A 15,066-nucleotide genomic window follows, 5' to 3' on the forward strand; every position below is an offset into this window, starting at 1 on the left:
AAACTCAACAGATAAACTCCAAGTTGTATGTTTTTGTACAAATGCAAATTGAGTGCTTATTTAGTGGTGCTTTTCTGCATTTTTATCATAGCATTACTAAGCCCACTACTGTTGTCTTTTAGTTCTCATTTTTGTATTTTATTTAAAAAAAGCCTGAGATAAGCCTCAGAAGCAGTGTTTTAGGTTTATGGACATTGAAGCTGTTTTTTCCGATGCTGACGAGAGCGAACTTGTATTTGAAGAGCAACTGTTCACAAATATTTTCAAACCAAATCAAAGTCTGCTCTCATTCTGAGGACAGTCGGGAAATAAAACCCACATTATTTTTGGGAGCCGTTTCATCTGTCTCATCCCTTTACACCTGGCCACATATATATATATATATATATATATATATATATATATATATATATATATATATATATATATATATATATATATATATATATATAGATACGTGTGTATATAGGAAAACATTTTGACTTAGTGTTTTATTAGACAATTTGCTTTTTGTTTTTAGTTGAAGCTATATGTATGTTGAAGCTATTCCGTGCCTTTGAAGTTCATCAGTGCTATTAATATTTTAGACTTTTTTTATCATGAAATAAACTCAGTAAAAATTTGACCTTGTGCATAAAAATATACTGTATATATTCATATTTAAACTTTTTTTTGTTGTCTTAACAAGTTGTTAGATCTTTTAAACTGTTACTTAAAGTGTTCAGTCCACTTTATAATAACAGTAAGTTCTATTTAATCAAGTTCCTGCAATTGTCAACAAGGGCAGAGAAAAAATGAATAAATAAATCAGAAAACTCACTACATTGGAAATACTTTAAATAGATATGAAATCTAATCATGTGCCCATTCCATCACCCATTTGGACGTATCACAATGGGAAAGTAGGATACGTTAAGTCAAAATGATCAGTCCCACTTTGTATATACACAGCTACATGAAAAATGTTTTGAACACAAAAAGATGAAGGTTTAGATACATTTTTTCTCTCAAAGGACCAGCTGTACATTGAACAAAACGTCTCTTGAAGTTCCACCTGACAATCATCTTCAGAAATAAAGTGGTAGCACTGTCTGGTTACCATACATACATAGCCCTTAAAATATTCTGCCATATGTCTTAGATGCACCCCCACCCACTCATACACACACAGACCCTCCCCTCTGTAATAGGCTTATGTCTAGGCATAGAGTAATCTATGTTTGAGGCATCTCAAACAGGCGAGACATCACTTAACCTCTTGGCAAATGTATGATAATGCTTAATAGCAGCTGTTTACAAACACACACACGTTTAAATCAAGCCATCATATAGCCTCAATAAAATTATATAAAAAGCTATACATTATAATTAGTTTTTAATGAGCAAAGTATCACAGCACACAAATAACCAAATTGTATATCTTGATCTTGGTTTCTTTCTTTCCTGAGCTGTAATATAACACACAGTGTGTAGTGTTGTAGAAGGTGTAGCTGAATGTGAGTGGGTGAGTAACTATGTGTATGTGTGCCTTGCAGCCACCCAATGCAAACGTCAGCTATACCTGCCAGAAACTCACTTCTCTGTTTCCATGGACACCATCAGCAGAGAAATATCAATGAGCAAAGGAAAGAGGAGCAATGGAGGGAGGGAGAAACCCAGACAGACAGAGTGGGTAAGAGGGAGGAGGAGATGAGATGGAGGACGATGTACCTCCTGCATGAATATAAAGGTATTTCTGATTTTCCCTTTGCCAGACATGTAATCTCTTTCATCTCTGCCAACTAATGAAGACATATGGCATGTTTTGTGAGTGTAAATATAGGTCCTTGAGATGAAGGATATAGAAGGTGAGTTGGCTGGACATGTAGATGTTGCTGGCAGTAAATGGCTTTTTATTTTTTTTTTGGACAAGGTAATACAGGATTAGCAGGGTCATCAAAAAAACTGAACTGCTTTCCAGCCCTTTATTCTTCACTCTGCCTGTTTTTGTCTTTTTGGTTCCCCCCTTCTTTCTCTTTTGCTTCCATCTAATTCCACCCTTTTCTTTTCTTTGCCTTATGCCCCGATAGCCAGATGGAAAGAAGGATGGTAAGAAACAGAAGTGGGAGGAGGAGGAGATGGAGGCAGAGGAAGAGAATGCAGATAGGAGAAGGGCATTGAGGACAAATCTGGGTTAGTCCCTGTCAAAATGCTGACAAGGACACAAGGGCACACTGTCTCGCTCACGTAAACTAATAACTGTACAAAACTGTAGGGTCTAATGGAAGTGTAATGGAAGAGAAGGAGAGGGGCTGTGTGTGGTGTTCGCCCTACCTTTCTCCATTAACTGGTTAAACAGTGACACATTAGAAAAGAAGAAGAGGTAAGCAAACATCTGAGCCTGGATCTCGGGGTGGACCTGGTAACCTTGCAAAAGCTCCTGTGCACTCTGAAGCACCTGCACACACACAAAAAAAACATCACTTTTGTTATTGACAAAAATATATTTTGTAGCAAAATATTGTGTCCAGCCATTCGCCTCTCTTTCCTGAAGTCATACAGGGATCATCCACAGCTTGATGACTGCTTGCCTAATATTTTGTGGAACCAGCTCTGACCTATCACAGCATGGATATTTTTGGATGTTGTATCAGGACACGCTTTTGTGAATTAGAGTTGTTCCAATGCACACCTTCTAGTCAAAAAAAATTAATTAATTCATTAAAAAAAATACACTCAAGGGTTTTCTTCTTCTTCTCCTGATGGGCTTCATCTTTCATCTAGAAATCATTGATTTGTCCATGGGCTCAGATAGTTATGTTGACCTGATCCCTAGAAGATTACTTTTGAAAGATAGCTGGCTCATCCAATTAACTAATTATTTTTTAAATACCTGCCCAGCTTTCTCAAGCTCCTAAGCTCCAATTGAATGCCAGCACAAAAAATTACAAACACAGCATCACATTGTAATAAGAGCTGTTCACTTCACGCATCAGTGGTTTTAATGCTGTTGCTGATCACTGTAGCTTTACATTAAATCAAATAGGGCAAAGTCAATGTCAAGATAGTTTTATGCACATCAATGCACATCAAAACCTTTCTGTAAACCTTTAAATGATATCATGTTGGTTGAAAAAGTTTGCTTGCACAACATTATTTTGCAAGGAATTAAATTACACCTAAAGGTCAAGTTTTACTAAATGGCTTTAGGGCAGATGAACTAAATACAGTCATCTATCAAAAATGTGTCTTGTTGCTTCAACAATCTTCATATAAAGCAGGCAGAGCTGTTTTTCCTTCATGATGTGGGTAAAGTCTAAAGGGGATGGGTGGATGATTCCAAAATCACCCTGACTATGTCATAAACCGACCACAGCTTATGAGGCCGAAGAGTTGTCACAGGTGACTGTGCTTTCATCGTTTCTCTACAGCTGAAACTTCAGGTACATCTCCTGTCCTGTCATCTGAAATACTCTGACGTAGTTGTGTGGTGTTTCAGTGGTGGACAGGAGAGTTCAGAGGAGGTGGACTGCTTCACAGAATGGTGTGGGAACAATCATGTCATCTTGAACATGAACGTGGCAAAAGGGTTGATTGCGGATTTAAGGAGGAATAGAAATAACGCAAACACTATTTCAACCATGGGAGAATATGGGCAGGTGGTGCGAGACCACAGACACCTCAGTATCCACCTGTATAGCAGACTGGACTGGAGATATATATATAAAAAAAAGACTGTACTTTCTGAGGAAGCTTATCTCCTTCAGTATTCAGAGCAAGATGTTGCATATCTTGAATAAGTGTGTGGTTTACAATTTTATTTGCCATTGTCTCTTGGGGCAGCAGCTTTACAGCCTGTGAATGAAGAAATGGATCTTACTGACAAAGAAAAATTGGCCCTGTGGTAGGGACTGTTCCAGAGCCTGTAGAGGTAACTGTGCAATGCTGCATAAGATGAAAAATATAATGGACAACGCTTCCCATTCTCTACACAACACAGTAATTAAACAGCTGTTTCCAGTCACAGACTTTGTAGGTTTGCTGCAATGCAGAACAGTAGAATTCCTGCCCACAGCCATAACCCTCTACACTGTGTCTTTATACTGACTTCACAATATTGATTGAATAATGGGCTGACTTTTTTACTGCAACAATACAATTTCCCTTCAGGGATTAATACTTTATTACTGAATTTCATTAAATACGTTCCCATGTAGGAAAAGTGTAAAACTATATGAAAAATTCCAAGAGTTCCCCTCCCTCAGTTCAGCAGTAAATTTACTTCCAGAAAGGACAACAAACAAAGATTAAATTAACAACATACCACCAATCCAAACAACATGGTGGACTTATTTTGGAGCTTACTTTCATCATTACTTCTTCTCCCACTAGCTTCTGTATATTTAACACAAGACCAACAATATAGATTCTTCGAGGCTCGATACTGAGAGATCAATCTGTAAAGAACTCTTCATCGAATGCAATGCAACCATTGATGAATCAGTTCAGACCCACAACTGTTTCTAATCAATACGATAAATGCAACCTGGTGGGAAAAAATTACATTTTAAACTGCCATAAATCCCCTTCATGCTTCAGCCCTCTTTGGCATAAACCAATGTTCAGAATTAATAATAAACCCATCAATTTCCCTGAAAGGAAGCAGAGAGGAATAACCATCCTGGGGCACCTACACACGTACAGCTCCTTTATGACCTTTGACCGGATCAAACAAACATAAAAACATACAGGAATCCGATTTTATATATATGGTCTCCGTTTCCGCAAATTCTGAAAAGCTGAGTCTTCTTATTCATCCATTGTCCAATCTTAAAGATTTGTAAACGAAGACAGCTAAAGTCTGCTGAACACTGCCTATAATCACTGATACCTCTCACCCCTGCCTTTCTGAGTTGACCTGTTCGGAGTTGTTGCTTGTCACGATTCTAAACATTGTCTTGAAATGGTCACGTTTTTTAATTTCCTTAATCCTCCTCAACAGAACCATAAGAGTTAAAAGACAGCTTTTGTTTTGGCTGCTTCCAGCTTGGCTTGCGATATTTGCCTTTTGTTTGCTTTTTGTTATTTCTTAGTTTATTATGCAGGTTAACGTGACAACATGAGAAAACGTACAAGACTGTGTTCACATTCAGCTGATGAAAGTGGAAAGCATGAAAATCTCATCTAATCCCTCTGAGACCTGATGCAACACGTGCATGTGTTTACCTTTGTCTGATGTGACATGAGCATTGCATCATGACTGTTTTTTTAATCCATCAGGATTTTTTATGAGTATTTTCATGAACACAAGGGCAAAGTCAATAACTTACAATAAAGGTTCTCAAAGGTTTTTTATCTTTTATTTTGACGTTCATAGTTTCCTCAGATGCAGAGAAATAAAAGCTTTCTGACTGTTGCTTGATGTTTTCCAGAAAGCCCTCAGGTTTTAGAAGGCATTTTTAAACTAAAGCTTAGGTCTGAACGGTTAAAACCAACACCTAAAAATATAACAACTGGGTTAGAAGCCAATGGTTAGTACACTTCTTCCATGTCTGATGCGAAAAAACTGAATTTAGCTGGCATAAGTGCAGAGTTTTTGGTGGGATAGGAGGAAACAAAGGAGGTCACATGCATAAAACAGTATAGTTGCATAGTTAAAACTGTGTGTACATGCATAGGCATAAATTAGCATATAAATTATTTCAATTCAGATTTATATCGTTTTGTTTTTTCTTTGAGAAATGTCAATCACTGTGTACACACCTCCTCTTAGTAATTTGCAAATAAAAACATTTTTTGCATTGTTTTACCTTCATGTTCAAGTCTCAAACTGAACAATTACTGTTGAGCAGAAAAAAGTGACAGAAATAATCACATCTAAGTTCAAACCAAATGTCAAATACTGTTGGTTGTAGAAGAAACAAGACAAAATACGTCTCACACAGAAGCACTGGTGAATGCATGACCTGTATTGTGTTGGCTGTTCCCTTAAATTGTAAACAGTGTGTTAGCCAACGATCACAATATGCCAGAAAAAAATAAGAACTACTTTTTCTCCTCATAAAGTCTCATTAACAAGCTTCTCCAGCACCTCGTGAGCAACCGTTCAGCACAGCCATTATGCACAGCTATAATTATTCATAGCCCCCACAGTTGAACAAGACTGTGTAATGAAAGAAAATAACAAAAAAGGATCAGGAAAACCAATATTATACTGCCCCAGTGAAACATTTTATTTTGTTTTATGCAAAATTATGTTGCCTTTTTCCAGTTTCCATCTCACCATATAAGGCTTTCGTTGTTCTAAGAAAGTGTCTATGCATTCGTTGAAGAGAGCAACCTCACTGCACATTCTGCCTTGAAAAATACCAGTTTTACCAAAAGTACCAGTCAATTTTTATTGAATTTAACTTTGCACAGAATCATGTACATGCTTACCTGCAGGACCCTTCGTACAGGTTCAGGAAACCCGACACCTCCATTCCAGCAGGGCTCAGAGCTGTCGACTGGGAATGGATTACAGTCTAACAAACCTGGCAACACTACATAAAGAGACTTCACCCACACACACATACACACACACACATGCACACACAGAGAGAAATGTGAAATGATGAAAGTGAGCTGAATACAGAATAACATGACCTTTCAGTGTCCTGCCTCATCTACTCATTCACTGTATGTATACTTATGTATACTTATGTATCTGTGTGCGTAATAACTACTTCATCAGACCTTTATGAACAAGGTCTGTTATCATTCATCCAGCAGTTAAAAAAAAAAGACAATAATCACCCTGCTTATTAAGAATATGACACTGTTGACGTGGTGCCAGATTACCTTGGTGATATAGTAGACACATTGCTGAAAAGTGTACATGATCACTTCTTCCAAGATGGTCATAGCCTCTTCATTGGCTGATATGGTCGCCGATAGCAACGACTCCTTTGACCCTATTAACAGATGACAGCGATGCAGGGACACTTTTTAGAGACACAGGTTTAGAGTAAGAGGGAAAGACAGGCCTGTAGTTATGGAACCATCTACTCTTTGTCAGTGTGAGAAATTACTTGAGCTAAGTTGTTTCCACACTCATTATTCAGACTGTGTGTGTGGGTACCTTGTAGCGTCTCTATGGTGTGTGTGTAAGCAGGCGCTCTTTGCTGAATAAAGTAAAGGATCTCGATGGAGTTGGACATCCAAAAGAAGATGGTCTGCAGGTCTGGGATCAAGTCTGAGATGCTTAGTAGAGACAAGGAGGCAGGGTCTTGACTACATGGACATGCAGACAAAATATAGGGTCACTGGTTAAACAGTTAGGGAAACATTTGGACACCATGAACACACCAACATGCAAAATGGATTAAGGCTTTGTCTTTCCAAAACAACTTAGAAACTGAGACTCACTGCTGAGCTTGTTTCTGAGCCAGCTCCTTTGTCTTCTCCTGCAAGTCACAAGGACACATTCACAACACACAGAGATTAAGCTCCCATTAAACTTTCAGGATGTGCATAGGTGAACTACAGTTCAAGACATCACTGCTGACCTGAAGAAAGAAACACCACTATAATTTAAAATATAATTAAATTATAGTTTAATTTAAAATGCTGAAGAATTCTGTCCTACTGGCCTGGGTTCATTGGAGCCCTAGTGAATATTACATCAAATATAAAGACATTCCCTCAAGGTGATTAAGAGATCAAAAGACAGAAAATTCAAAAGAACTTTAAAAGGAGCATTCGGTGAAAAAGCATTTTGCTTGGGATTAAAATGTTCTGCCAGATGAAAATATTAGCCAGTTATGGATGTAAATGTCAGTCATCATATTATAACTGAAAAGTGAGGAGGTCAATTCATCACCATACAGCTACAGTTGAATACTGTATGTTTATGGGGGTGTAATTCCTCACAAAATGTGTATTAAGCCATCCGATTGAAACTGACATGTTTCTCTCTGGATGAGGTCTCCTTAAACAAAGACCAACGTAACACAGACAGTTACGGGGGCACTGACCCATGAAATGGTTTGGATTCGTCGAACAATCTTCAGCAGCAGTTTTCCAAAACTCCCTGGAGGGAAGGTTGAGGCAGAGTGTTGTATGCACATACACAGCAGGTAGGCTGGTGTCAGCTTATGGTCATCTCCTGAGGAAAAGAAGCACATTTAAAATTGAATCTATGTTTTTTATGTTGAAGTATACATCTAAGATTCCAGCTCACAGTCTTTAAAATTCTGAAGTTTCTTTTTTTTTTGTCACTTTGTTTTTATTAGATTTTCAGTTTTTTTTTTTACAACTGCACATTTTTACCAGATCACAAAAATTATCTGTATATTCACCGTGCAACAAACAAACAAATAAAAAAAAATAAATAAATAAAAAAAAATAAAATAAAAAGTAGAAAAACAAACATAAACTTGTGGGTTAGCACATTAATAATCTATCCAATAAAAAGAAAAGAGGAAGAAAAAAAAAAGAGGCCCGCATCCTTATGCTTTCTGTAAATAAAATGTCCACTTTTGCCATCTCTTCTCAAATAGTCCTTCCCTCAAACTCAGGAAAATTCTGAAGTTTCACCTCAGTTATTCTCTAGCTGTGGGCTCTGCAGAATATTAAGTGTAACATTGAGTATGTTTACATGGATAATGAAATTCTAATCTGAATCCAGTTAAAATCCAACTAGTAAAATGTGATAGCCTAAGTTTTATTTTTAAGACCTATGCAGTTTCTTGGCTCAATTTCAATTCCGCAATCTCTGAGCCCCTCTGACAACGTGCTTCCTCTTGCTGGATCATGACCAAATTGCTCATGCACTGTTGGGAGACGCTGCTCCTCTTACAGGACACTTTGTTATTATTCTTTATTCATTGCAGTGTCTTGAACTAGGATTTTAAGTAACGCCACTCCCTATTCCTTTGGATGAGAAACAACACCAAACCCAGATGGTCTCAGCGTGTCTCTTGGCTGATAAAGTGCATTAGTCATGGTAGACTTCACCTTTTCTTGTGGGGACCTTCCATCCATCCATCCATCCATCCATCCATCCATCCATCCATCCATCCATCCATCCATCCATCCATCCATCCATCCATCCATCCATCCATCCATCCATCCATCCATCCATCCATCCATCCATCCATCCATCCATCCATCCATCCATCCATCCATCCTCCTCCACTTATCAGAGATCGGGTCACGGAGACAGTAGCCTAAACAAGGGGACCCAGACTTCCCTCACCCCAGCCACTTTATCAAGCTCATCTGGGGGGATCCCAAGGCATTTCCAGGCTAGCTGAGAGAAAAAGTCCTTCAAATGTGTCCTGGGTCTCTCCTGGGGGCTCCTCCCAGCAGAACTTGCCCAGAAAACCTCACCAGGGAGGCATCCTCAACATATGCCCAACCCATCTCCTCTTGAGAGGAGAGGAGCAGAGGAGCAGTGGCTCCACTCTGAGCCCCTCCCGGATGGCCGAAGCTTCTCAACGTATCTCTAAGGGAGAGCACGGAAACCCTGTGGAGGAAGCTAATTTCTGCTGCTTGTATCCACGATCTCGTCCTTTCAATCCCTACCCACAGCTCGTGACCATAGGTGAGGATTGGAACGTAGATCAACTGGTAAATCGAAAGCTATTCCTCTTGGCTCAACTCCTTCTTCACCACAACAGACCGATGCAGAGCCCGCATCACTGCAGACCCCTGCACCAATCCGCCTATCGATCTCCCATTTATTTCTGCTCTCACTCATGAACAAGACCCCAAGATACTTGAACTCCTCCACTTGGGGCAGTATTTGATCCCCGACCCAGACAGGCCACTCCACCCTTTTCAACTGAGTACCATGGATTCGGATTTAGAGGGGCTGATTCTCATTGCAGCCGCTTCACATTCGGCTACCAACCGCTCCAGCGAAAGATGAAAGTCTTGGCCTGATGAAGCCAACAGACCCCTGTCATCTGCAAAAAGAAGAGAGCCAATTCTGAGGCCACCAAACCACACCCCCACTGCTCCTCGGCTACGCCTAGAAATTCTGTCCATAAAGGTAATGGACAGAATTGGTGACGAAGGGGCATCCTTGGCAGAGTCCAACACCCAGAAGGAAATGAGTCGACTTACAGCCGAATATGCAGACCAAGCTCTGACACTGGATATAGATGGACCAGACAATTCATACTTCTAGAGAAACTAGTGCTGCTTTTTCATATACCGTAATACCGGTGAGTATGTACAGTAGCGTACACAACGTTGCGAACGCCGCGCGGTGTGAGGGGACTGTTTAGCAGTAGTGATGCACCGATTGTTCGGTAACCGAAATTGTTCGGCCGAAAATGGCAAAAAAACACTTTTTGGTGTTCGGTGGGAAAAAAAACGAACAATTAATAACGCCGTTGTAATATAAGGAAATAGACTGGCCGCTCCTGTAACTGTTGCGCACCACAAACATAAATCGTTGGCCAACCAAAAAGTAACCACATAAGAATTTTACCTAACATTCACCAGGAGGTGGAACCAAGACAACATAATGCTGGGAAATTAAAAAATGTTCCGTTTTTTTATGTTCAATAAATATTTTCTACCTTGTAATTTTGTAAAAGATTTTTTTCTTTGAAAAACATGCCTAAATCAAATTGATTTGATTAATGCATCCTCCTCATGACAGTAAAATAGGCCACTCTAAGCCAATTTACTGCAGCAATTCCTTTCCAAATCATTAGAAAATGTGGTTAACACCCAGTTGTGCATGAAAAAAAAAATACCGTGATATACCATGAAACCGATATCATTTTGAAAAATACCGTGATATAAATGTTTGGTCATACCGCCCAGCACTAAGAGAAACCCCATCAGAAGTCCCAGAGGAACACGGTGGAATGCCGGTTCCACGTCTACAAAACACATGTGGACTGGATGGGCAAACTCCCATGCCGCTTGACCTTTCAGTAGATTAGGGACAAACTATTTTCTCAAACAACTGGAACATGGCTTCGTCCAAGAAAATAAAATGCATCAATCATGTGATTTCCAATTTTTCTAGAGAAACATGGCTTCCCTGCTGCCCCCTTGTCTGATATATATATATATATATATATATATATATATATATATATATATATATATATATATATATATATATATATAAAAAAATATATATACTTTTTTGTAATACTGGTGGGAAAAACTTTCATTGTCACCCAGCAGATCTTACTGGACAAATCACATGATCAGCTCAGATCCTAAATTAGTTACAGAGTGACATTGTCAGTTCGTGCACAAACCTCCAGGTTCGATGAGAGACACGATTCTGTTCAACAGCTGGTCCTCATGAGTCTGGTCAAACTCCAGCTGTAGTCTCCTTTTTTGACCTCCTCCGCCTCCTCTTCCTCCTACTTCGCCTCCAGAAACAGGAGGAGGCCCTCCTGACGTCTGGGCTATATTGCGAGTTTTAAGCAGGTGAGGTTTGAAACTGCGTCTAGATGCCGGGACACTTGACACATGTGCGGCTCTGTCCTTCAGCACTGAGCCGCACATTTTACAAGTCTGAGCCCCGCCCTCTCCTTCATCCACACCTGTGTCGTACAGCTGCCCAAGCGAGCGAAGGCGTGCCAAGGTTTGAGCAGGCAGAGGTTTGGCGCCTGTGGGGTCCTTGTACAGAAAGATGTAATGCGCTCCAAAAGACAGGAGGTCACCGTGACGCAGCGTGGTGGAGCGCTCACAGCGGGAGAAGTTCACCAGAACCGTCGCATTGAGTACAGGCTCAACAGCAACACAGGATCGCTGATTCTCTGAGTCTTCTCCCTTGTTGATGTTGCTGGCATGGCGGCGGGGAGCAGGAACTCGGCGCAAGCGGCAATGTAGGGGCACAATGTCAGGAGAAAAGAGGCAGATGTTGGGGCGAGCTGAAGGAGTCTCTTGACCAACTGTGTGCTGCTCTCTGTTGAGCAGGTAAACCAGGCAGTCCTGCATCACAAAGGACATAAATGATGCCAACTCTAACACAGGCGAGCACTCCAACACAACACATAAACTCGTCCACTCTCATCACCTGCCGATTGTATCCTTGCAGCAGCAGAAGATGTGGGGACTGGTATAGAGAATGCCTCACTCCTCCACCTCCCTGACTCCCCTCCTCTTTCATCCGACCACTGGAGGCTCCCTCGCGTTCTCTGGCCCTTATTGGTCCTGGCAGGGTGGAGTAATAACGCTTGGGGTCCTCCCCCACTCCAAGCTGCAAACACATATACACACATGCATAAAAACACATGCATTTAAAAGTAAAATAACAACCATCAATCATTCTAACTCGGCATCAGCAGGAGGCCCCACCTGGTTGAGGCTGGTTTCGCTGAGGCTGCGGCAGAAGGATGAGTTGCTTGAGCGGGGCAAGGTCAATGTCCCTTTTGCCCTGTTCCTCTGGAGCTTACGAGCCTGGGCATTAATATCTACAAGGAAGTCGAGAGGAATAGTAAGTAAGAGTACAAGGATGGAGAGAGAATGGAAAGAGCAGAGTAAGTGGAGAATAAAAAAGAGTGATAAAAAGATAGAGAAAGTAGTGACACGATGAAAAGGGTAGAGGAGAAAGAGCATGTACATTTGGTATATGCATTCTTAACACGCATGTTTGACACATGAGAAAACTGAGTATGTCTGACTGGTGCTGAGTGGAAACCAACAATTAACAAGCAATTAGCCTGGAGTGAGTCAAAGTCAGATGATGTGACTGGCACAAGATGGATCAGCACATGTGGCTGCAGCAGCGAACCTGATGAAAGGTGAACTGAGCAGCTCCTTGTGACTTGACTTTGGGGACTTTGAGGCCATGCGATGGCACACAGATTTACTCAAACACTCTAAATCACTGGCATATGGAGGCGACAGCGGAGGTAAAGGTGGTCTTCATGACAATGACTGACGGCCACCCTACCTGAGGCCAGTCCCCACCTTTAGAGCTGGACTGTACCACTCCACCAGACCGCAGAGGGGAACTCCTGTGTTTGCCCAGCCCGGACCGACCCATTAGAGCCGCCAGAAATTGTGGGGTTCTAGGCCCTACAGCAGGGTGGGAGGGGTTAGGAAGCGACAACCCCGTACCCAAACACCAACCACAGAATTACTCCCAAACACACCTTCCCCCATTTGCACACCACGAGACAAACATGCACTGTCAAGTCAGACACATCAGAAGTTAGTAGGCACAGATACACAACTAAAGGTATGAGGACAGGATTTTCTACCCCTAACATCACTGTCCAATGAAAGTTTTCATTACAGTTAAACTGGCAACTACAAATTTGGATCCATGTAATGGTCTTGCGGTAACATCCAATTTTTGTATCAAGCGAGAGAAAAATACCACAATAATAGAAATGTAGAATGTTGGTTTCCATTCTTTTCAAAATTATGTTCACTTGTACACGATGGGCGTTTTTAGATTAGACCTTGCTATTATCCCTGGATGATGAACGCGTGTTTAACGCACGCGGGGCATTGTAAATGTAAGGCGTGTTATTGCTTCTCCGGTGCCTGAAGACAAGTTGAGTGGAACTATGTAACATGACGGCCCACTGTCTGCTTGGTTGGCCTCGCGCCTTTCACCGGTATCAGAAGAGTTGCCTGAAGCAGGAGATGGAGCGGGTGGCAGGTCAATGCTAAACAACAGTATTTGTGTAGCGACTTTGTAGGGCTAGGCGATTTTGGACAAAAATAAAATCCCGATTTTTTTCTCTGAAAACCCGATTTTCGATTTCGATTTCGATTTTTTTGGTAAAACTACAAAACACAATAAATTGTTTCAATATTTTATATTCATTTTTAAAGAAAAATAGCAAACAAATGTCCCTATTGGGAATGAAGTGCAATTGAAAGATACTGTAAATCCTCCTTGAGTTAAGTAAAGTGACAACATTTCCAATTTCTTGACCAAACAAAGATGACTAGAAGAGCTCTGTCTGTAATGCAGCCAGCTGCAAAAAAGGAAAATCGATTTTCCGATTTTCCTTTTTTTATCCGATTTAGATTTAAAATCGATTAATCGCACAGCCCTACGACTTTGCCCAAATCGTGCTGCACAAATACGACCAGCAGTCTGCTTCTACCACTCCTGCAAATAACTTATTTCTGAGGCTCTTCAGTTTGTTAATCACGTTTCGTGTCTTGCAAAGCTATGGTCTGTCATTTTAGTAGCCAGTTACAGATTGTAGTTCTGTTAATATGCTGATTCATGACGTACACGGCTCTGAGGATAAGGAGTTTGCGGATATCCTTGTCTTGTCATCAACAAATCCCACCCCGTGTCAGTTCCGTTGACATCAGTCCTACCCCGTGATTAACTGTACCCTCAGAGGTGAGTTATTCCTGGGGCCAGCTGGACACACCACCCCATGTCAGTTAATGTAAAAAGGACAGACAAAATGCTAGATTTGATTATTAAACATGGGGTATCCGCCAATGTAGAAAGGGCTTATGTCTGTTTAGCATGTAAAAAAAAATCTGCCTATGTTTATTAAAATGTAATTACCCTTACTATTTTGATAATTACATCGCCCTCCAGAAGAGCAACCCTCCAGGTTTGCTTGGACCCTTTCTGATTGACTAACCAGACAGCTTTATTCAGTTAGCTGAGTGTCATCTAGTTGAGGACGTCGGTGGAGCTCGCTTGGCCTTGTTTCAGCTCTGGCAGTATTTATTTCAATTGATATTTCCGCAGTAAACTCAGAAAATAAGATGGTTGGACAGACTTGACCAGAATGAAAGATGATGTTAGTTATCATAACTTAGCATCACCTACGCCAAGCTAAAATAGCTAGCTTGTGGCTTCAAACCAACTCAATAAATAAATCTATGGTTAATGTCACAGAGGGTTTGTCCAGTTATTTTTATACACTTTGTGAGCAGTAAGAAATTCTCCATGGCTGTTAAGCGCTCTCATTGTCTTTAGTATTTGGATATTTTATTATTTACTTATTTCATATAAGTATATAGTTATGTATGTTTTTTTTTTACACTATTGGTAATTTTTTTTTTTAAACTGTCATTGCTCTTGTTGTATTTGCTTTGCGGTAATTGTGCATTAATGTTGTGTACAGAACTTTTACA

General features: G+C 40.5%; 1 protein-coding gene across 3 annotated transcripts in view; it reads right to left on the reverse strand.

The window, feature by feature from the left end:
* Window positions 1-15,066, reverse strand: part of radil (Ras association and DIL domains) — a 39,939-nt gene that overhangs the window by 15,703 nt on the left and 9,170 nt on the right. For 2 of the 3 annotated variants that reach the window (XM_061719706.1, XM_061719697.1), the window contains exons 5-14: window positions 12,913-13,020; window positions 12,298-12,413; window positions 12,017-12,199; window positions 11,250-11,931; window positions 7,995-8,125; window positions 7,387-7,424; window positions 7,100-7,251; window positions 6,820-6,932; window positions 6,418-6,534; window positions 2,314-2,437 (exon numbers count right to left, since the gene is read on the reverse strand). In XM_061719706.1, the coding sequence (XP_061575690.1) occupies window positions 2,314-2,437; window positions 6,418-6,534; window positions 6,820-6,932; window positions 7,100-7,251; window positions 7,387-7,424; window positions 7,995-8,125; window positions 11,250-11,931; window positions 12,017-12,199; window positions 12,298-12,413; window positions 12,913-13,020 (1,764 nt within the window). The remainder of the gene's footprint in view (window positions 1-2,313; window positions 2,438-6,417; window positions 6,535-6,819; window positions 6,933-7,099; window positions 7,252-7,386; window positions 7,425-7,994; window positions 8,126-11,249; window positions 11,932-12,016; window positions 12,200-12,297; window positions 12,414-12,912; window positions 13,021-15,066) is intronic. The other variant, XM_061719715.1, reaches the window with a different exon arrangement.

The sequence above is a fragment of the Cololabis saira genome, chromosome 1 (genome assembly GCF_033807715.1).
Source record: "Cololabis saira isolate AMF1-May2022 chromosome 1, fColSai1.1, whole genome shotgun sequence".
NCBI lineage: Eukaryota > Metazoa > Chordata > Actinopteri > Beloniformes > Belonidae > Cololabis > Cololabis saira.